Source organism: Hippichthys cyanospilos, chromosome 4 (assembly GCF_059441005.1).
Source record: "Hippichthys cyanospilos isolate Australia breed blue-spotted pipefish chromosome 4, RoL_Hcya_1.0, whole genome shotgun sequence".
Lineage (NCBI taxonomy): Eukaryota > Metazoa > Chordata > Actinopteri > Syngnathiformes > Syngnathidae > Hippichthys > Hippichthys cyanospilos.
Genome location: NC_142372.1, coordinates 19502954 through 19527027, shown reverse-complemented (window position 1 = coordinate 19527027; position 24074 = coordinate 19502954). Strand labels below are relative to the sequence as shown.

Genomic DNA, 24074 nt, shown 5'->3' with positions numbered 1-24074 from the left:
CTACTTGGTGGTGGTTGGTGCGCGGTAAGGATTTTGTTTATCAAACAAAAGATCTCGGAAAGAAAAGAGAATTATATACTGAGCATGCCCTTTTATGTTGTATGACTGTTTTATTATACACATCATGAGGTGCATTATATGTTATCATATATTACAGTTGCAATATGACAATGGACTGCTATCTTGGTGGACATTTCTAAACAAGATATTATGTAATTTGTACTTTAGACGCAACTTAATTACCCCATGACATCCCCTTTGAGCAAGTGACCCAGTTTGAAACGTCACAGTAATTTTAAGGTGTGCATTTGGGGGATGCCATGGAACTTTTGTAGAGCGTTAATGATATACTGTTTTAATGTAGTATAACGACCCTTTTCTGACCAGATTTTCAATTGGCAAAATAACACTTTAAAAGATACCCCCCCAAACGGCAAGCTTTTTTTTGGTCTTACGTTTGCCATACGTACATCATACATTTGCTATTGTTGCTGCTTATACTTATCATCAATACATAGGCATTTTTTTTAGTTTAATAAAAATAATCTAATGCATCTTTAATTCTATTTTAGTTGGTTTCTCTAGCAGTTCACTCATATGAGCAAGTGTGCAAGGCCAAGTACAGTGATTCTTTGTATGAACTTCCACTGGAAGAAATAGTGACTTTGCATCAGTGATTGTTGAGCAAAGAGCTGTTCATAGGGTTTCATAGTGGTTTAGTGTAGCGCGTCCTGCAAATGATGATTGAGGTTAGAGTTCCTATAATTACCTCATAGGGCTTCGCTGATGTCACTACAGTTGCCCATTTAAAAAAAAATAAAATAAACCCTTAATCTTGCACAAATATTATTTCTACCAAAGTTCAAGTCAAACTTGATGAGATCTTATGACACTGACAGCCCACAAATAACATGTGCTACCACATTTAAAAAAACAAAAACAATGCAGAAGGGTTTAAAATTTTAACAGTAAGAATTTAGCAGGTGTCTTAATCTGTCAGTAAGATGTTGTAATCAAAATACCTCAAAGATCAAGAAAAGCAGCAAGGACACAAATCACAATTGTTTTGCTTAGTGTAACAAGGAGTCAATCAATCATGTTAGAGAAAATTTGTAATGTATCCTATCTTGCCTTCTAGGCAACCAAGTAGCGATAGTGTGGCCCAGACCCCTCAGCTTCTACGCCGATATCCACTGGAGGACCACCAGGATTTTCCACTCCCCCCAGATGTGGTTTTCTTTTGTCAACCAGAAGGCTGCCTTAGTATACGTCAACGTAGGGTTAGCCTTCGTGATGACTCTTCATTTGTTTTTATGCTGACTGACAAGGACTCAGGAATTACCCGCTATGGAATCTGTGTTAACTTCTACCGATCTTTCCAACGCGGGCATCACCGTAACCGCACGGACAAGAGTGGCCATACGGAGACCACATCACAAGGAGGGGATACTGCGAGTGAGGGGTCTGATGGGAGCACCTGTGGCCAGTCTTCTGGCTTGTCAACATCCCACAAAGCTGAGTCATCTCCTCCGTCTGCTTCTGGAGAGGAGATTGAACCACCGACTACTGAGCAACATGCTGGAACAGCTGCACAGCTCAAGCAAAATGCCGCAAAAATGGCCGCGAGGAATCGCAACAGTACACTGACTTCATTGTGTATACTCAGCCACTATCCCTTCTTCTCCACTTTTCGTGAATGCTTATATATTTTGAAGAGAATGGTAGACTGCTGTAGTCAGAGGCTAACGCAGCGAGCTGGAATGCCCCGTACATTCCAAAGGTGAGATTTTTCTTTTCCTCTGATGTCTATGCCTCCAGATTTTCATCTTCAACAAATTGTTTTGCCCAACATGTTTAACCTAAAACACACGTTCTGCGTTTTGTAATCTATGTTAGAAGGATGTCTGTATCAAATATACTGTCATATGTTGCTATCACTTTCTAGTGATAGACTCCTCTCGTAAATTCAGGCTATTACACGTGTGGTATATCCACTTGAAACACATGTTATTATTGAACTTTTTCTGCTGAATAGTGCAGTATAAGAATTGCATTTTTGAACCATAAAGCCCATTGAATTATAAGGTGTATTACTGCACATTAAGAGAAATAAGCCAGTAGAGCGAATAAGTCAAACTTTATTAAATTTAAGAACCATACTTATATTTGACATTCTTTTATAAGGCGGTGGGTATATATAGTATATATAATAAATAATAATATATATAGTTTTCCCCTCATTTTTCGCAGTAAATGGGGGACGAAAATACTCCTTGATAAGTGAATTCTGCAATGTAGGATTTGACCCCTAACAAACATTGTACATACATAAAAATGTAGGAAATGTGTTTAACATTATGGAAAATCAACTCAACCATGTTATAATGTTAATTCCTCACCCTAAACACATCTAATGTGTCATTTTTACTTTATTTATGCATTCAGAAGTATTCCTTGCTTGTTCTGCTCTCTCAGCACCTGAGCAGATAAACATGACTTGCGAGAGGCAGAATGACGATAACAGGCCCTCGTAGTCTGGGATTTTTATGGCAGCTTTTTCTAACAGTTATAGATAGAATATTTCAAAAAAAATATTTAAAAAGTTACCTGAAATGAAAAATTAAAAAATAATTTGCATGTCATTGACAGAAATAAGTACAGTACATATTTGATCCCCTAGCAAAACAAGCTTGGCAAGCATAGCTGTCAGATGTTTCTTGTGGTTGCTTACTAGGTTTTTGCACACACATCAGTAGTAATTTTCATCCACTCCTCTCTGCAGCTCATCTCCAAATCCTAAAGGTTTTTGGGCTGGCACTCAGGAATACCGTATTTCTCAGAGTAGAAGTCGATTTTTTTTCCCCTCATTTTCAACCCTCATATTAGGAGGGTCGACTTATAATCGTATAACTCAAAACCAGACCAATTTTCTCTGCATATCTGTGTTTGAATAACATTAAGATCCTTGCTTCCACCGTGACACTGGGTTATGGATGAGTCATGACAACAACCAAAAACATACACCCAAGGAAATAAAGAAGTTGCTCTATTAGAAGCATATAAAGGTCTTGAAATGACCTAGCCAGTCATCCATCCATCCATTTTCTCAGACTGTTAATTTATTTTTTGCACATCGAACGGTGTGCACGTAGCAGAGTATGACAACTACCAAAAATACTTACTTACTCCACTGTGTGTGTGTGTGTGTGTGTGTGTGTGTGCGTGTGTGTGTTTGTGTGTGTAAGAGTCTTGCTGTTACACTTTAACAACAGTAACTGAAAATACATATGTGGTTCTAAAGCCTGGTGAAGTTCCTGCAGCAATACAGGGTCATCTCCTTGGGCCATATGCTTCAATCAGCTTAGCTGACTCTTGCTCTTTCACTTAAAGACAGTCATATTTATCACATTTCTCTTGATGGTATTCCATCCACAGAGATACCATGTGGCGGGTCTTCACAGGGGCACTCTCAGTGGAAGAGAAGGGAAGCCAGCTGTTGGCTGACCTTCGGGACATTGAATCCTGGATATACCGATTGCAACGTTCACCCGTACCGGTGGCAAGCCAAAGGCGTGTAGATGTGGAAGTTCTGCCCCATGAAATGAAACGGCCCCTCACCTTTGCACTGCCTGACAACTCCCGCTTCTCGATGGTTGATTTTCCATTGCACTTGCCTTTGGAGTTACTGGGTGTGGATGCCTGTCTTCAGGTTCTCTCATGTGTTCTGCTAGAGCACAAGGTAAGAGCAAGTCATCATTATTTCAGGATTTTAATGACAATATACCATATTTGCTTCATGTCGTATACTTTGTAAAATATGTATGTTGAGCTTGTGATTAAGTTATTTTTTTTCGTCAGATGAAAACCTGCAGTTTATGCACTATATAAGGCGCACTGTCAACTTTTGAGAAAGTTGAAGGCTTTGAGGTGCGCCTTTTAGTGCGGAAGATGCGGTAGCTAGCCGTTTATAGTCTATAAATTACATTACTCATCCACTGCCAGGGAGCTAGCGAGGCAGCTTTGATTATTCACTATAATTAATAGGTTTTTCGATTCGAAAAGATTAGTTAGTGGCATAATAGCCCTAATTTGATATATATTGTACATTTATATTCGCAAATCACTCATAAAACAGGCTTGGGGAGTAACAGAGTAGTATGTAATAAAGATACAAAAAACAGTCTGAATTGTTTTGCATTGCAGATACAGAAACACAACTGGTAGCTCACTGAATTGCAAATGGCAGGTTCACCTTCCAACCTAAAACACAAATAAATGTAACGGTAGTATTTAAATGCGACATTATCAATAAAAACAGCTAAATCATATTCATGTCATAATTATGGTGTGTGTGTTTGTCTGTCTGTCTGTCCATCCATGTGTGTGTGGTCAGGGCGTTGAGTCAACAACTCCAACCTTCTTTGTTCCCAGCCCATGCATATTATTTAACATTCTTAAGACAAACCAGACTTCACAAATAAATACATTGATATCTTGTATTGAGATTTCTTTTTTATTTTGTCTTCATTGCCATATTTACTCTTGGACTAAGTACGGAAAAGTAATGAAAAGTGATCAAGTTACATTACTTTAACATTACGTTATTAACTGGGGATGCACACTTGCACACTTGTTTAACCCACCAATACCAAAAATGAATAACATTTATGCTGTCATTATTGTGTCTGAATTTGCACCTTAAAGATGTAAGATGGAATATTTAGAGTTGCTATTTACTGGTTTTACGCGAATGCAGCACACTCACTACGGTGTCACAGAGAGACCATACTTTGGAAGCATGCTCCAAGTGAGGGGAAGCGTTTACAAGCAAATACAAATACGACAAATACGAAGCGCGGAACCTACAAAGCTTAGGCAAATATGTTAACACCGGTCAGTTACCCTGGGTTTTCGCGGACATAAAGAAAATGAAAATACAACTCTTGACGAGCTTGACACAACTTATGCTGCGGGCCATCCGCAATAGAGTGAAAGCTACAGGCTAAGGTCAATTCTTATTATATTGCGATGTATTTGCTGGCGTTTTCTGTTGTGTTTTGTGGGTGAATTCAAATGTATAGAATAACTTGATGTGTGGAGAACCCCCCCCCCCCCCCCTTCCTTTTCCTTTTATTCACGATCAGCAACCCCCCCCCCCCCCCCACACACACACACACACACACACACACACACACACACAAGACACTAACTGACCTCCAAATGGGATTTGAAGTACGTTGATGAAAGTTGTCCTCCTTCACTTTCTGTAGCTAATAGGGACATGACTGCTCCCACCTGTGTGACACTCCCCTTGTAATATAAAGTGATGAAAAAATAAAAGTGATGAAAAAAAATAAAAATATTAAAAAAATATGCTGATTTGGATAGAACACCTATATTTACACTCTTGAAATTTATAGTGGGTTTTCAAAATGAATAATAGTCAAAATATTACATATTGTCACTTTAAAGGAATATAATATTTCAATCCAACTTCCAAATAATGTAGCACGGCAGTCAAGAAGATGACGTCAAAAATTGTTTAGCAACCATCAGTCTATAAACTACATATGTTTTATTCATGATTCACAGAATAAATTGCTCACAAAATTACTTGCTGAGCAGTGACTTTCCACTAGTGCACATTGAACTCACATACGCACACATATTTTTTTTTAATAAAGTAAGACCACAAACATTTTAGTGCGAATCCATCATAGCTGCATTTGCAAAAGCCATGACCAGTTGTCTTCCAACAAGTATTGTTAATGCTAGTATTTACTTATGACAGTAAGACAGTTAGTGTCAAAGCATTTGCTATCCATCCATTTTGTGAACCTTTTATGTCCATTAGTGTTCTGAGCGAGCAAGGTTGTTGATAGTTGTTGTCTGCAACTTATTGGAATTTAAAAGAACCAATTTTACTTTCTACTAATGTTAAATTGCTCACCGGGACACATAAAGAACAATGTAGGTCCATTAATGTACATTACATACATTAGTTGAGGTCTGTGAAGACATAAGAATACCCGTGTGCCACTTGTGGAATGTTTTAATGAATTATTTTGCTACAAAACATGATAAATTGTTTCTGGGTATTAAAATGAAACAATTTGCAGCTTTGCATTCAGCAGCTGCTTCATTTATGAGAGTCTTGGCAGAAGACCGATTAGGTAGTTTGTAAAATGTTATATATTGAAATGTGCTTTGAGATGATATTATTCCATTTGTCTTTTTTTTCAGGTTATTCTCCAGTCTAGAGATTACAATGCTTTATCCATGAGTGTAATGGCATTCGTAGCCATGATCTATCCTTTGGAGTACATGTTCCCTGTCATTCCCTTACTGCCTACATGCATGGCCTCAGCTGAACAGGTACAACACATAGTAGCACCATTGGTGTTTCAGATGATTAGGAGGGGGGTAAAGAATTCCGTGTGTATTATGATTATGTGTCAGGTTTTATCAAACATGCCATTCCAACAAGAGTTTTCTGAAGATGAAGCAAGGAGATATGTTTTGCAGCAAGACTCCCTCTTCATGTTGTCCTTTATTCTGTACAGCTTCTACTTGCTCCTACTCCCTACATCATTGGCGTACCAGCTAGCTTTTTCCTTTACAAGTCTGACTTCAAAGTTCCAGATGATGTGTGGCTTGTTGATCTGGACAGCAGCAAAGTAAGTACCGTATCATTTTAGACAGGCTTTCTTTTTACATTTTGTTATTTCGATTTAAAACTATAAAAATGTGTTATTTCAGGTTAAAGCACCTACAAATGCAGAGATTTTACCACCTCTTCCAGAGCCTGAAGCTGGCGAACTCAAGAAACATTTGAAGCAGGTACTTTATGTGACTTGTTTTATCCTTACATTTCTACCCTAAATTTACCAGTACCAATTTCATTGTACATTTCATGACGTTCTGTGACTCAGGTATGAGCTATGAGCCAACTATTTTTTTAACCTTACTTAATTGTGTTATTGTTATACACTGTACATAAGTCAATATAAAACGTCTCTCCCAGCTGTGTGAACAGTAGAGGCTTGTATGACAGGCTTTAGGTACGTATTTTGTCGAGTGTGCAAGCAATGGAATAGGTTTTGTTTTGCACTAACAACAACAAAAACTGTGTTCTGCTCTTTTTCTGTTTCTTTGCATGCTGTAGCTCTTGAAGGTAAAATCAGTTGTTAGGACCCTGTTATCCAAGATAAAAACTAGTTTTGCTTTTAAGACTGGTCCTTGTGTCATATGATCCCTGTAAACCCGCCAACAAAACACATAATCAAAATTTGGTTCTGATTCATGGAAACACTTTGTATTTCTTCACATTCTTTTTTTTTCCGCAAAAACCACGCAGAAGGAAGACATGTTCATAACTTTGTTGTGAACATGACCATTTAAAATTATGTTAACAGAGGAATAGGGGTCAAACGACCTATTAACCATCAGTTATTCAGCATCATTATACAATCAATCAATTGATTGATTGATTGATTGATCATTATACAAAAAGATCAATGAATTTTCAACATGATCTGGATTTACGTAATACTTCTTAAATCAATCCTGCAGAATGCCTACAGAGTTTCATCTATATGCATCTATATTTCAAGGTATGCAGGTTCAGAAATTTTTACATGACTTTCCACATTAGTTACAGTTTTACAGGCAATTTCAACATTCCATGTTCTGATAAGTTACATAAAACACTATATTGAGAGTTTATTATGAGTTTATTATGCCATCAAGAAAATTAAACCGTTAAAATTGGTCAATAATTTGTACAATTATTACATAGACACATAGACTGACCGATTGAATAGATTTTTGATAAAATCACTTGAGGTCAGTGTGTCAGGGGCCTTCCCGGAGGTGGCAGCGTTGTTTGTGCGATCTCACAATGAACTGCAAGTCCGATGGCATGTCCACTAAACTTCGATGGCATGTCCACTAAACTTGAAGCTACGAGCGTTGGCAATGCTCAACAGTGCCTGCCTGCCATATACTAGCAGCGCATGGCAACCACATGGTGAAAAGAACGCAAGTAACGCAAAACAAAATAGAAAAAGCTGACATTCACGAACAGAGCACACAATCACGTTTGCCGCGGAGGGTGCCGTGTTGAATTTTTTTTTTTATAAAATATTTATTTTAAAATATGACATTTGCCAAAGTGTTACAAGGGGTTTTGGCTCGATTCCAGCAATGTATAGTAGCTACCTTGAATCAGAGCCAATTTGATGATGTTGCATTTTTCCTTTGTCTTTCCTTGTGTGCGGGTGCGTGACTGAGGCTGGTGTTTGTAAGAGTGTGAGGCCTCTATATTTAGAACGTTTAAGACATGTGAATAACACTGATTACAAGTTTTGTAAAACTTGGGTCATCAAAGCAGAAGTAGCTGTTGATGTGAACGGCACTTAAAATACTTGCACTGTAAATAGACTTCTTTGGTTTAATTTAAGTTGAGGATTTTTAATGTGTTGCAATTATCCCAACTCTTAGATATATTTGTAGAACAAGAAATGGTTGTCACCTTTGAAGAGTTTCACCTTTTTGAAGAGTTTCTGAAAAGATCTGCTGGTGTTTCATAACCATAATCATTATCATAACCACTGGATCAATCCACTTATTCATCATAGGCCTGACACACTGCCTTTTCACCAAATGAGTCAATCCAAAGAGTAACATTAAGTTACGGTATTCACTTGTCTGCATTCACACTATTGTTGTGGCTTTGTACATTCAGATAATTGTAGGTGCATGACTTGCTTTTAGTCCAATGATAATGGCTTTTAAAAGGGCCTCGGGCAGTGTTGAGTGTTAACACTGCACAACCTATTGTCCATTTTTGTTTTAAACATTAGATGCCTATGTATCAAAACAGCAGAGTTAATTCTTCAGTTACACAGTGTCTTTAAAAAGCTTTGCAAAATAAACATGTTTCATGTTGTTTGTACCGTTTTATTGGCTGTATACATAGTTTGGTCCCTGAAATACAGTTGTAAAACATAGTGGTTGACTGCTGATTGGAGAGTCGGAAAAGAAATAGAAAGGGCCATGATTTTGTCATGTGCTGTTCCCGGGAACACTTATCACCTCAGGCCCTCTTGTGATTATCTCAATATCTGTCTTATATCCCCCTTCCTAGTGTCTGGTTAGGTTGACCATGGTCACCCAAAAGCAGATCTTCTCCTCTGAAAATAAGGTTACTCTTTTATTATCACGCGGAATGCTCCTGCATCCCTTTTCATATTACTTTGCTTATGACAATTGCGTTTCTCTTTTTTCAAGACTTGAGTTACATGCATAACAGCAGCTCAGAATGTTTTACGGATCCCTTAAACATGTTGCTTAGCTCTGGCTTGAGCATGACTGGATTTGCGTGCCTTAATTCTTGCATCAGTGACTGTCCCGGTAACCATAAGCAGAAAAGGTGAAGCAGATACTTTTTAACAACAGCATTTTACCAGGTCCTACAACTAAAAATTCCATCAATGCTCAGCTAAACACTGACAACTCTACAGTAAGATGTTTAGTACATTCTTTCCTCCTCCTCTTCCTCCTCTCCCTCCCTAATGACACACCCATCACAGGCATCAACATGCACAAATTCTAGCCCCTGTTTATTAGACGTTTACAAAACCAGTCTGATAAAACAGAGGGTTTTATTGTTTTGTATTATTTCTTTTTAAAACATTTCTTGTGCAGATGCTAATAAGAACATTTATTCACAACAGCCATATATACATAAAGATGTGTTGTTGTTTTTTCTGTCCATTCCTTACATTTTCTTTCTTCAGAGTGATACGGATATGTTGAAAAAAATATTCCTCAGATAAATACATGCACTTTTTTAGTTGGTAGTGGTTGTGGAGAAACTATCTAATGTTGATGCCTGATGTGGGAGTGACTCATCAACCTTTTTTTTTTCTTTTTTTTTAATTCTTGCCGGCTCACCCTTTTTTAATCCTTGTTCCAGGCCTTGGCAAGTATGAGCTTGAACACCCAACCCATTTTGAACCTGGAGAAGTTCCAGGAAGGTCAAGAAATACCCCTGCTTCCCCCAGGACGTGATAAGGCTTCACCATCATCCACTGAGTTCAACCCCCTCATTTATGGCAACGATGTGGATTCAGTGGATGTGGCTACTAGGCAAGTCTGTTGTTTAGTTTATATTGGTCTCACATATTTTTTAAATTTTCTTCCCATTCATGCAGAGATTTAAAAATATGCACTTCATTTTTGCAAGAAAGAGCTATACTGTAATCCATAATAATTTGATTATGTGATTTAACAGGGTGGCCATGGTGCGATTTTTCAACTCACCAAATGTTCTCCATGGTTTTCAAATGCATACACGGACTTTGCGCCTCTTCCCTCGTCCTGTGGTGGCTTTTCAGTCATCGTCTTTTCTTGCATCTCGGCCAAGGCGAACGAGTTTCGCCGATAAACTTTCCCACACTCAGGCAGTGGAGTTCTATGGAGAATGGGCTCTCAATCCCTCTAATCTAGCATTTCAGAGAATACATAACAGTAAGATGTTCGCCATTTGATAACTTGTTTCTAATGGCAACTTTACATTGCATTGACAGAAGGCTAACTGTGTACCCTGCACACTTTTTGCTTCAGATGTTTTTGACCCATCCTTAATTGGTGATAAACCTAAGTGGTATGCTCACCAACTCCAGCCTGTAGTTTACAGAGTTTTTGATGGGAGCTCCCAGTTGATTGAGGCTATGGCAAGCCCGTTTGAAGATGACAACAATGATTCAGACCCCACTGACAGGTAAGGATGACCGTTCTCATTTTTGGTTTTCTTCGGGATTCAGGCCCAATCCCATCACCCACATTTTTACTTTTCTGCCTGTTGATTGGGGATTCTGTCAAGGGTTTGAGTGTATAATGAGTCTCTCGTAAGTGCACTCTCAGCCAAGGCATATTACACACAATGACCAAAACAGTCGATTTCAGGTGAAATTCCTATGTATTGTGCATTTTGCACATGCATAGCAGATCGCGCTGAGCCCAGCAGCAAAATTGCCCAAAAAACAACCGATGGCACAATAAGTGATGATGCAGATCCAACACAGTGCCGTCAATAGATGACATGGCATGCTGTGTTCCAATCCTGCAATTTTTGCATGCTTGTAATCTGCGCTCGCAAATGCAACAGGCACTTATCCTACTTCTATGAGTACCGTTGGGTGTGTGGCTATTGGGTTTGGGCAGAAGTTAATTTCTTTATCACTGATTACAATGCATACAATTTGATAGTTGGTAGTCTGTTTTAGTAGATAATGATTTTTTTTTCCTCAGTGGTAGTGACAGTGAGGCATATGATGACTCCAGCTCATCCTATTCCTCACTGGGAGACCTTGTAAGTGAGATGATTCAAGGAGACATTCAGGGAGACACACCAAGTATGTTTTTAAGCTTAATAATATTACTAAAGCGTTCTCCGTTTTGCAGCAGCATGTTTGTGTGGCACCATTTTTATGTCCCAGTTGGTTTTGTTACATTCATTGTTTTTTGTTTTGTTTTTTGTTTTGTTGTTTGATTGTTTAATCTTGATGCTTTAGGTCTACAACCACATACCCATGCTGCACTAGGAGATGCAAGTGAGGTGGAGTTTCAAGAGTTCCAGGACTCAAGAGAAGGCTCAGAAGGTCCCTCCGTTGGGGACGGTCCTGGCGATACTTCTGATGGACAGCCCCTTCGCTCAAGCTCCAGCACAACTGCTAGTTCCAGCCCCAGCACCATCATCCAAGGAGTCAACACTGTATGTCATCACCAGAAATGATCAATTATTACCTGCAATTTGTTTGAACCTTCTGTATCTTCAGTTATCAGTTTTTTTTAAAAGTCGTATCTATTTATTTGCTAAATTTATATTTTTATTTTACCCATTTTTTCCACAAAGCATTCTGCCGTTCAATCTGTTTTTGCAATTATTATTACTATTAATGTTATTATTTTAAACAGGAACAAGGAGAGGCACCTGAGAGTGAGACATCAGCCAGTTCTGGTCAACAGAACCCCGTCATCGGAGTCAGCAGCCAAGCTTCTCTTAGATCAACAAATGAAACTGGCGTAGTGGACCCAGCTATAAAAAAACGAGAGTATGACAACCCCTATTTTGAGCCTCAGTATGGTTTCCCTTGTGAAGATGATCCTGATGGAGAAGAGCAAGTGGAGTCATACACCCCTCGATTCAACCAGAACCTCAATGGCAACAAGTGTGTTAAACTTGTTCAACACTTGTATGAACTAACGCTTCATTCAAATGGGTTCTCTAACCAACCATGCAATGTCAAAACCCAGCATGCCCAACTAGAAACTCATTCATGGTGGTCTTGAATCTTTGGTTGTGTGATATTGTGATTTGTGATACGTCTTTCAGTATGTTCCTATAGTCGCATGCAATTGTTTGTTAATTTTTAGGAATATTTAGAGATCATTTTATTATATTTTCAAGGGCACAGCGTCCTTCTCGTCCGAGCAGTCTGAGGCTGCCTGGGGAATCTGATGGAGAAGGTGACAGCTCACCGAACTCAACCATTTCCAACAGCAGTAATGATGGATTTGGAGGACTGATGTCTTTTGCAAGTAAGAATATTTTAACTAATGTAATGCAGTCTGTCTGCTTTTTCTTCATCTGAATAGGTGTGTTTGAGGGAAAAAAAATAAAAAAGAAAATGGGGAGGACATCTGCCCTGAAGGGCCAGGATTATCCAAACTTTATCTAATCCAAAAATTGTGGAGAGAGAGAGAGAGAAAAAAAAAACACTCATTTACCGGGTTAGGTAAAGTCTTTAAATATTTCTGGAGGGTAATTATTGAACAAGTGAAGCACACTTTACAGCAACTATTAATAACATTATGAGGCATTTGAAAAATGTTACCTTTTCAGACATTTTTTTTATTGTCATTGAATGAAAATGATCACTCATGCCACTAGCAAATACTAATGCAAATATTAATGCCAAGTATTTAAATATCATATTATTAAAAACATTAACATTTGTTACTATTCATGCTGTTAGTAGTGTCCCAAATTTCCAATTTACTTAATTTGATTCAAGTCAAATTGAGTCAATTCACAACATTAAAGTGACATAAGAGCCTTAAATCTATTGTTTAAAATAGAAAATCTATTTGTTTAAAAATTGATTGTTCCAAACGTTGCCTAATTTTTTCGTGGTACAAATCTCTATCCAGTGATAACTTCTGTCTTAATACGCAGTATAAGTGGTTTGAATTTTTTTGCAACATACCTGCAGCGTGTGAAATAAAATGCTTAATCTATAAAATTGTTCCAAAGTCTTCCTAATTTTGTACGTGGTACACATCTCTATACAATCCTAATCTCTGTTTTGATATGCTGTATAAGTGGTTTAAATGTTTTTGCATCATAACTACTGCCTGAAACTTACTGTGTTATGATCTCAGGATTTGGAGGTGTTATTCTGTTTTACTCATAGTGTGCATGTCTGATGTTCATTGCCGTCCAAGGCATACCTCCAGATGTCTATAAAATAAGATAACATTGGTTACAGTTTACATCTATCTATCCCTTATAGGTAATCTTTACAAGAATCATGGCACCAGCTTCAGTTTGTCCCATCTTGCTTTACCAAACAAAGCTGCAAGGGAGAAATCAACACCTTTCCCAAGCCTAAAAGGTACAGTAGCACAGCCACTCTCACTAAAATGTTCTTGACCAAGTATTTTTTTTGGTTTGTTGATTTTTCTAAACCCACCTCATTTAGTTTTGTATTATTGTCATTGCTTAAATCATAAAGTTAAGTGATAAAATCATGTTTTGATCTTCAAGTGTACCTGTGGTGTTCATATGGAAAAATATTTATGGTTTCAAAATGCATCCGAATGTGCTTTCTTTTCATCGTCTCCCATTAAATGCACATCATTGTTTGCTCACATTGTGGTGAATCTGAGTCAATATTGTACATTTCGAAGCTTAGCTATTGAAAAAAAATGTTACTTCAATCCATTAGTATTGATTATGGAAAATTGTGAGACCGACTGTGATCCATCACAATATCACCAAGGAAATTATGCGCATCGATTGGAAGATTTACGGAATGATAAATGGCTGTCAACGAGGTGGCATCACATTGCCGTCCTCACCCAGCAAGTATGACTGTACGCAAGTTCTTAGAATTAATGTTATCCCATTTAAAAAAAAAAAAAAAACAACTTGATTTAATATGACAAGAAAAGTAAACACACACACATTTGGATGCAGTTTTTCTTGATGAGCCATCTGGAATGTGTTTCCAATAAACCAGCTATATGTCGGAAAAAAACGTTTGGGCATCGTCAGCCCAAGTTGGGGGGTAATAAGGCCAAGGCCAAAGCTTGTGAAAAATCCCCGGACACCCAGGGGTTCAACATGTTTTTCTCAAAACTATCGATTTGAACTTGGCAGCTGTAACTTTGCACCGCCATGCATTAAATGTCATTTTAAAGGGAATTAATTCTAGCTTTAGAATATGTCAATACCTAAATTTTTATTTTTGGAAACATAAGCCTTGTTTTATGAAAACGCATCACATGTATATTTTTTCTTCTGAGCACCACAGGTACACTTTAATCAGTATCATGTGTACACTATAGCTATAGAAGTATGCACGAGTTACCAAGGAATTGCTTTTAAATGTGAACATATATAGAAATGTAGGTCATCATTTGAATTACTTATTTTTTCTGTTTTGCTTTTTAAAATCTAAATTATTTTGTCTTTTATGAAAGAATATTTAAATTTTGACATTGAGGAGGAGCTGGACCAAGCAGGTCTGTAGAGATTTAGTAACCTGACTTTCTTTTATTTTTCATCCTCTACTGATAGCAGAACAGTTATGGCACTATTTCAGAGGAGGGTATTGAGGATTTCAAACAGTTTTTCTTTCGTGTCTGTAAATGTAGGAATTCACAAAATAAGTTATTTTCAATTTGCTCTACATTTCTTTTTCACTTACCATTAGAAGTAGGGTCTTCTCCTGAACACTTGCATGAACTGATTTTAAACGTAGTACAGTATAAGATTTGATTATCAAGCTTATCATCCATTTTTGGACATCATACACTGTCATCACGCTTTAATCACAGAACAAAATGAAGCAAATACAAAAAAAACTGTAGTCTGAATAAAATGCTGAAAAGTTGTTTAAAGAGATTTAAAATCTTGTTTATTTTAAAAATTGTTCTCATTGGTTTTTATTTGGGTTTGTGGGAAATAGATGTCTCCCTCATCAGAACTCATTCATTGATAATTGTGATAGCTCACGTTATAGCCGTGGGCCTGATTTTCGAGGTCAAAGATGGAAATACTTCAAAAAATATTATAATTTTCCATCTGTGAGAAAGAACAGGTATAACATGGTGCTCAATAGCTCCAATTCATGCGGAATAGGTGCCATAGAAAATGTTCTGTTTCTTTTCATTATGGTCTGTTTTGTCTTTGTTGTCCAGATGCACCTGACAGCCCGGGTATGGCATGTCTGTTGTGATAGTTTGTATTTGGCCCTACCCTCCTAGTAGGCCTGTACCTATCTTGGTTTTCCAGCGTAGGACTAAGATAGAAGACACTGTGTTGTGCTATTTATCCACGCTTTCCCAATCTTTCCATATTGACTGGTGATGGTGGTCTTATTGATTTAAAAAAAAAAAAAAAAACAAGCAATTTAGACGTGCCCATTGTGAAGACATTTACTCTGTGAATGGCACTCTATTTATTTTGCTACATATTTGCAATCAACAGTATTTATCCATATATTTGTGATTTGCTGCTTGCAATGTTATTTTTAAACCTAAAACTCACATTTTCACTATTTTGTGCTCAATTCGAAGCCATAGATATATTGCTTTGGCACCTTCTTGGTTGTAGAGAACCTCAGTGTTCCCTCGTTTTTCGCAATTAATGGAGATAGGAAACCCCGCTCAATAATAAGTTTTCTTTAAAGGCCAGGTTCAGCTTGTGTTGCCATTCCTTGATGCATCTACTCACCCCCCTCGCCCGCATATACGTCTCTGCACAGCTCTCTCACAGCCCCAAGCACACTGACGAGTCATGAAGAGCTGTAGATCTTATATAATGCCATGACTCATCAATGTAGTGCCTTCATTTGCAGCTAAATAAGACCAGGTATTAAGAGGATGTTAGACTGCGTCAGACTCCAAATTAGGACTGAGCATGGGAATGTTGTTGTAGTACATAGGGTAGGTGCCTCTGTAAAGTGACTGTCTTTTGGAGAAAAAAAACGCAAAGCACTGAAGCCGCAAAAACTGAAGTGCCAAGTGGCGAAGGAACACTGTTCAATTAAATTAAGGATTTTAGTGTATGTATAAATGTTTTGTTCTTGGTGCCAAGGGACTATAGTTATACATGAACATATAAGCTTCATGTAGTGCTTTGTTGGCCATCTTTTTGCCATCAGCTTTGCAACTACAAACCATTTTAGAGCTTTAGCAGAGTATTGCTACTTGTGGCCGGATTTAAGGCCTTTACCCTACAAATAGCAGAGGAACACTTGACACCTTCTGGTTGAGACCACCTTTTGCTTTTGAATGAATGAAATTCCCTTTTGGTGGAGTCAAATTTCCCCAACCTGAAATGACTCTTGTATTATGTGGCTTCCTAATATTTATGATTTCTTCTGTAGATCAAGGCTACGTTGCACATTTCCCAAGTTAACAACAATAATAATGGTCGATTGTAGTGTTCTGATGCTTTTGAGTTTTGAATTATAATTGTCATCCACTGCAAACATATATATGTATACAGTAGCCCAACATGTGCAAAGTGCATTGTTGACTTTTTACTCTACAGTACATTGTCAATATTTTCTGGGATAATATCAGAACATCTTGGGCCATCCTTACATCTTTGTTTGCTTTTGTTTCTTTTTCCTGTTTGGAGTCATTTCAAGTGTCTGTGCATGATTTTTATATGGGTTGATGTTCAGACTGGTTGTGGCTGGGCCGATATCCTCGTCTCTGTCCACTCTTGACAGCAACTAATTCTGGGTTTTGTGTGCAGTATTTGGGCTAAATTCTCTAATGGAGATAATAACAGAGGCCGGCCCGGGGAGCGGAGAAGGTGGGTTCTGCCCTTTTTCCGAGTGAGCTGCATGCTTCTCCAAGCCAGTCAACTACATCTCCCGCATCTTTTGTGCATTTTACTAAGTGTGTGCCATCAAGGAAGCACTTAGTTTTCACTTACACTATTTTCACTTTTAACTTTATTTTCACACTTTTGTTTTGATTTATTTAGCCATCCATCACAATTTTTTAAGTGTGGGGACAAATTAAATTTAAGTACCACAGTATGCAACAATAACCACATAGTACCAACAGTGAACAGAATAGATGAAAAAATAACTTCTTTACATGCATGTTTTTTCCCCCTGCTTCTACTATCTCAATAAGGGTGGTCGGTAGTCGTTCTTTATAGTCGCTACATTAAGTATATGCTGCTGATAAATCTTGTGTTACTCGGAAGAAGGCGAGAGATTTCTGCCGAAAATGATCTGGTAAATAAAATCCCGTCCTCTAAAAAAGAACTGACAAGTGTAATTTACTTATACTTGCTACTTGGTGTAGGTCGTTGAGCAATGTTGTATTTATTTCAGGAATATAATACTACGGATGCATTTGCTGTTTAGCGGGAGATTTTATTTACCGCTACATAATACAACAGTGTTCATACAGTTTATTACTTATGAATTTTGTTGAGTTGAATTTGCGTTGGTTGTCTTCTATCTCGACTCATAGTTAGAAAATGGGAAAAATGTTTTCTCACAGTTGGAATATATGAACAAACATTTGCTAACTGGAAATCTTGCTGGCGTTTTCCTTCTCAATTTCTTTCTCTCTTTATGTCTCTCTCTCTCTCTCTCTCTCACTCTCCCTCTCAAATAAAATAAAATCAAGTCCGTGAGAAAAAACACTCACAATTAACCATGTGTACTACAAACATCATGTTACCTGGCAGTAATCCTGATGATGTTTGCTTTATATTATCAACAGAAGGGCAATTATATATTATTTTTCAGGGTAATGAGGGCTTGAATGTAAAAATACGAAATTTTGCCTCATGTAAACATAAAATTCCAATTCCAATGAAGTTGGGAGATTGTGCAAAATGATATACAAACCCACTTGTTAAACCCACATTCAATTGGCTATGACACAAAGACAAGATATTTAATGTTAAAACTGATAAACTTTTTGTGCTAAGATTTTTTTTTTGGTGCAAATATTCACTTCTTTTGAGTTTGATTCATACAAAACGTTCCAATGAATTTGGAATGAGGGCATGTTCAACACTGTCTTACATCACCTTTGCTTCTGACAGCTCTCACGAAGCGTTCAGGGAGGTGAAGGCACCAATTGAGGAAGCTCTGTAGTTGGAATTCTTCCATGTTCTCGCATAATCTACAATTTCAGTCGTTCAGCATTTTGGAGTCTCATATTGAGCCAGACATTTTCAATTGGAGACAGGTCTGGATTGCAGGAAGGCCAGTCTAGTACCCTCACTCTTTAACTAAGATGTCCCTTGAAAAGACATTGCTTGGATGGCAGTATGTGTTGTTCCAAAACCTCGTTATACCATTCAGCATTGATGGTGCCATCACAGATGTGTAAGTTCCTCATGCCATGGCCACTAACACACCTCCATACCATCACAAATGCTGACTTTTGCGTTGATAGCAATCTGGATAGTCTTTTTCCTCTTGCCTGGAATACACAATGTCCATGATTTTTTGAAATGTGGACTCATTGGACCATTGCACACTTTTTCTATTTGCATCTGTCCATTTCAAATAGGTAAGGGCCCAGAGAAGGCACCTGCGTTTTTGGATTTTGTTGATGCATGGCTTTCGCTTTGACGGTAGAGTTCTAACTTGTAGATTTAGCGAGGAAATGTGTTAATTGACAGTGGTTTTCTGAAGTGTTCCTGAGCCCACGCCATAATATCCTTTACACAGTGATGTTGGTTTTTAATGCAGTGCTGCCTGAAGCATCAATGGTCACGGGCATTCATGTGGAAACTCACCTTCTCTAAATCTTTTGATGATATTGTGAACTGTAGATGATGAAATCCCTAAATTCCTGGCTATTAAGCGTTGAGCCCCATCTTTGCTGGTGAAAGACTGAGCCTTTTGGGTTCCTCCTTTTCTACTTTCTCATGACATTCATCTGTTGTCCAGACATGTTAGTTTTCCAGTGGAATTTTCCTAAGAAATGTTCTTTGAGTATCAACTTTCCTTGTCCTTTGTTGCCTAACTTTCGTTGTCTTTTGTTGCCTCGTCGCAGCTTTTTTGAAACATGTAGCAGGCATCCATTTTCAAATTTGCAAATATTTGCACAAATACAATTGAGTTTATCATTTTAAACGTTACATATTTAGACTTTGTAGTCTAGTCAGTTGAGTAAAGGTTAAAAACCATTTCCAAATCATTGTAGTACTCAGTTTTTTATTTCCATTTTACACAACGGCCCAACTTCCTTGGGATTGGAGTTGTAAATAACATATGGCTCACACTTGATGCTTGCCTTTGTTAATTCTGCTGTGGTTTGTACTAAAAGCATGATTGACACAACCCTTTAAGACATTTTAGCTATTCACACAAATCAGCGTGTAGTCTTTGTTTTCTACTGTTATTGAATTTAGCAATCCATCCTCCTTTTCTTTTGGGCATGTAATTGCTGACATGCAAATGTTCTGCACAGAATATTTTGATCTCATACTGTATCTTCCAATTCAATGTAATGCCCCCACCTGGACCAGAATTTTGATTTATTTTGTGTGCGTTTGTGTGTCAGTGTGTATATTCTATGCTTGTTTAATTGCCCTTTAACTCTCCTTTTGTAATACACGTGTTGCAGCTTTAGTTATCAGGCAATCAAAGTTTGATGGCAGATAACCCGTTTGTGTCATTCCTTTTAATAATCGTGATGGAGTGGAAAAATTCAGGATAAGCTAATTAAAAAAACACTGTTACTCTCCCAGTAAAGTACAAGTGTGTCTACCCAGACTTCTTCTGAATTTTTGCCTTGTGTGCAAGCTTGTGATCCTTTTTTTAAGGGTACTGAATCTGTAGTGTATCAAGATCACATTGTGTTTCTTTTTTCAACAGGTGCGCGTGCACCTCGGGCACTTGTGGACCAGAAGTCTTCTGTAATCAAGCACAGTCCAACAGTGAAGAGAGAATCACCCTCTCCTCAGGGTCGGGTTAATAATACAAGGTATTCTTTAAAGTTTGCAAATTGTATTAAGTATTACAGCCCTGTAGCCAATATGGCTCTGCCTATTAATTTAATCAGTTAATTTATTACATTTACTTATCATTTCTGTTGAATACATCTGAGTCTGTGGTATCAATACAGTGAAAACCAGCAGTTTTTAAAGGAGGTAGTACAGAGTGTCCTAGATGGACAAGGCGTGGGCTGGCTCAACATGAAAAAAGTGCGCCGCCTGCTGGAGAATGAACAGCTCCGGGTCTTCGTGCTCAGTAAACTTAACCGAGCCACCCAGTCGGAGGAAGACTCCAGACAGGAGATCATCCGCGATGTGGTAAGATAATTTTTTCTAACCCATTATGTATTTGTATGTTGTTGGTGTGATGCCATTTTACAAAAAAAAAAAACAAAAGACAAAAACAAAACTTCAATTGTATTATATTTTTGTTCTTTCTAGATTTCCATGGGGGAGGGGTGCAAAAATAGATATGCAGTGCATTGGTTAAATTGCCAATTTACCTGCCAGATTTTACATTATGCCAGGATTTGTACAGATTTTTTTGCCTTAGGAGCTTGTATTTATGTTGAATGTCATTTAAAAGGGTAGTCAAGTGGCACTTGCTGTCAACTGAAAATGGCATCATAATTGCTTAGGGCACAGGTAACGACCAATCACGGCTCAGTTTGCATTTGTCACATGACCAAAGGCAGAAACATTTTATGTAAATCATCTGTAATCACGTCATTTGTATACATACAGCATGTTAAGAAGCAGTTTTTTGTTTTTTTTTCATTTGATTGCATATTTAACATGAATCCTGTTTGTTTTCAGGAGGTGAGCAGGAAAGTGTACAAAGGCATGTTGGACATATTGAAATGTACAGTTTCCAGTTTGGAGCATTCCTATACAAATGCAGGCCTTGGAGGAATGGCCAGTGTCTTCAGCTTATTGGAGATAGCACGTACACATTATCAAACCAAAGGTAAGTTTACCATAGAATTCTTGTGTTTTTCTGCTTTTGTGATACTATTGGTAAATACGATTGATGCACTCATTCTTAGAGGTTGTTTTTTTTTTTTTTTTTTTTTTACTATGATGCCAAAGCTTTGCCTTGCATTTGTACCTAGCTCTCTTTGATATTACTAACAGAACTAAAAATGTTCTTCTGACGTTAATGAACTTTGTCTGTGGCCCCTTTAATTTTGATAACTTGTTAGACCCTGAAAAGCGCAAGCGAAGCCCCACAGATAGTGCTGGTAGCCCCGGAAGTAAAGAGAGTCCTTCTGGTCGAATGGAAACACCCAGACCACAAGGTCTTCTGACCGTTCCACATCTGCAGCTGCCACATCACACAACAGGCAGAGGAACCCGACATTTTGACACCCGCAGCCTGAATGAAGAGAACTTTATTGCCTCGATTGGTGTGTACACCACCACAGCCTGGTTGCATGTGCAGAGTGAGATACCCTGAAAAGCTCATCAACCCCAGAATAAGATTCTCCCCCTTCTCCAACCATTCTCAAGAAAATGACATTCACGGCAAAGCAGGCGTTACAGCATTCCATACATTACTGCTAAATTGGCTTTCAAATTATTTGGACAATGCTAAGTGCCTAAGGTTTATTGAATTCTGCTTTTGCTTGTTTAATATCCAACATATTTAAAAATAAACTTTACTATAAGATAATCAAAAAGGTGTTCAATAGTAAAACGAAAAATGTTTGGAATACTGTGTCGCGCTGTGTCCCTGCTCGGATTGCGTTTGTGTCACCTTCCCAAAACATTTGTGTCGCTGTTTGCCTCCTCCCAAGAGGTCTGTCGTCAGCCTCTCAGCACCTTGAATGCATGTATTTTTATTTTTGGTTTTCCAAAGCTAAATCTGCAGTAGTGGCCAAGTTAAACCAGTCACATGGGCATCATTTGAAAAATTACCGCTTGCTTGCGCCTTTACTGCAGGTTCCGACAACACTTAGAATATGGCAGTTCCTTTTGCTCTCAGCATGGATTGTGGAAACCAACTCCCCGGAAACAGTCCCAGTTAATAAACAGTACTTTCATTTTGCTCTTAAGTTGAGTAATGGCCAACACAGCAATTACAGTGATTGGTTTAAATTAGATTACTGTGGCAAATTTTCTCTGGGCCTGTATGCCAGGGACACTTTCAGTCACGCTAAGTAGCGTGACACATTTTTCGACCTTGCAACCATTCACTTCCTGTTAGAAGTTGCACCCCCAATTCTACAGAATGCTATGATATGTGCATCCCATCTTTCGCAACTGCGGCCATTTCACCTTGTGGCTTGTCAGCCCTTCAACCACATTCCATGCTCCTCTCCAGTTAGACAATCGTCTCGCTCTAATCTGTTTACTGGTGAGCCAAACTACTTCAATTTATGAAGGATGTCCTCTGTTCTATGGTCTGAGTCAGAGCACATTCTGACGTCGGTGTGGCTCTCCAGGTGCTCTGAGTGTGTTGTAATGTTACCATCGTAGCTACCTCCCACAATGGACACGACTTGAAAACCTATTTCAGGTTGTTATGCAGCTATATGCAAACATTACAAAACATTCTACTGCTGTCCTTCTGAAGTGTCATATTTTGTTTTAAGTTTATGTTTATTTTATTTTGCTTTCAATGCTCATCCACCATACATACTTTTTCAACCTGCTCTCTGACTATCTGTCTTTCTCTCCTTGCTTGCAATGCATCTTGGGTAGAATTGTGGAGCAAGCACCAGGATAAGCAAAAATCTATGGAAAAACCACAGAGTAAGACACTTCACACATCAAAAAAAAAGATTGGGGTATTAAGTTGTTGACTCTTTTTCTACCCCTCTCTCTTTCTATAGTCAACTATGTCTTTACCTATCAAAAGAACTTAAAATATGCTGCATAGGCATTTCAATGGTATGATATTGACTTACAGTCGGCGGTAATGTACACGTTATACTCTATATGTTACATAGACCCATTGTAGTCAGTTTCTTAAGGTTTATTGCCTACAGTCTAGGCTTCATAAATCACAAGGATGGTCTGAGCAGTCAGAATTTGTCAATTCATATTGTAGCCTGTCTTTTACAAGCATGTAAAATGTTATGCTATACAGTAGTTTACAGACTTTAGCAACCTCATTCTATTTCTAATGTAACACCCTACATCAAAATTACTATAAATTTATACATGCTGGCCTTTCCTTCTCTTTATTCTTGCTTATGTCTTCCTTTTTATTTTTATTAATTTATTAGATATGATTGAAGCCTTTTTTTAATGTTTCATATTGCAAAATGACTAAATGTTTCATATTCCACAAAGGTGACAGACTAATTACACTTACTGTTTATCAGTTTGTCGGCATGCCTAACTGCCTGTGTCTGTGTGTTCTTGAGCCTCATCGGCAGCACTGACAAAGAGTTAATGTTGCGATCTGTGATGGAGTGTTACACGGCTTCACGCTTTTGCAGTTTTGTTTTCATTTGTGATTGTTTTTCACAATTTTACTGCACTTTGGGCTTGCTCCCTATTGCTTCAATGTTTGGTCCTCTTGAGGTTTCTTAATTTATATTTGAATGTATCCATAGGTTATTGAACACACACCATTCACATGATTTAAAAACCGTACAATATAGGGGTTCCAATGACAAAATGAATTACATCAAAAACAGCAATAATTGTATCTGTGGATACAGGAAATGATGAGAAGATTTCAGCAAAACGACGTGAGTCCGCCCTTTTTTTTAAAAAATAAATTTCACAGTCTTTGATTTTTCACTTAATATTTCAACAATTCTCCTTTTGTTTCTCAAAAATG

At 37.9% G+C, this 24074-nt stretch overlaps 1 protein-coding gene across 18 annotated transcripts in view; it reads left to right on the top strand.

The window, feature by feature from the left end:
• madd (MAP-kinase activating death domain) overlaps nt 1-24074 on the top strand; it is a 41206-nt gene that overhangs the window by 3144 nt on the left and 13988 nt on the right. For 7 of the 18 annotated variants that reach the window (XM_088414072.1, XM_088414076.1, XM_088414082.1 and 4 more), the window contains exons 2-23: nt 1-24; nt 1139-1780; nt 3436-3739; nt 6244-6375; nt 6564-6677; nt 6760-6840; nt 9980-10152; nt 10298-10533; nt 10630-10786; nt 11317-11420; nt 11580-11779; nt 11983-12236; nt 12476-12606; nt 13581-13682; nt 14773-14814; nt 15493-15510; nt 17060-17119; nt 20163-20271; nt 20413-20599; nt 21098-21248; nt 21484-21687; nt 22985-23035. The exon at nt 1-24 is cut by the window's left edge and continues 188 nt beyond it. In XM_088414072.1, the coding sequence (XP_088270198.1) occupies nt 1-24; nt 1139-1780; nt 3436-3739; nt 6244-6375; nt 6564-6677; nt 6760-6840; nt 9980-10152; nt 10298-10533; nt 10630-10786; nt 11317-11420; nt 11580-11779; nt 11983-12236; nt 12476-12606; nt 13581-13682; nt 14773-14814; nt 15493-15510; nt 17060-17119; nt 20163-20271; nt 20413-20599; nt 21098-21248; nt 21484-21687; nt 22985-23035 (3476 nt within the window). The remainder of the gene's footprint in view (nt 25-1138; nt 1781-3435; nt 3740-6243; nt 6376-6563; nt 6678-6759; nt 6841-9979; nt 10153-10297; nt 10534-10629; nt 10787-11316; nt 11421-11579; nt 11780-11982; nt 12237-12475; nt 12607-13580; nt 13683-14772; nt 14815-15492; nt 15511-17059; nt 17120-20162; nt 20272-20412; nt 20600-21097; nt 21249-21483; nt 21688-22984; nt 23036-24074) is intronic. The other 11 variants (XM_088414086.1, XM_088414088.1, XM_088414087.1 and 8 more) reach the window with 7 other exon arrangements.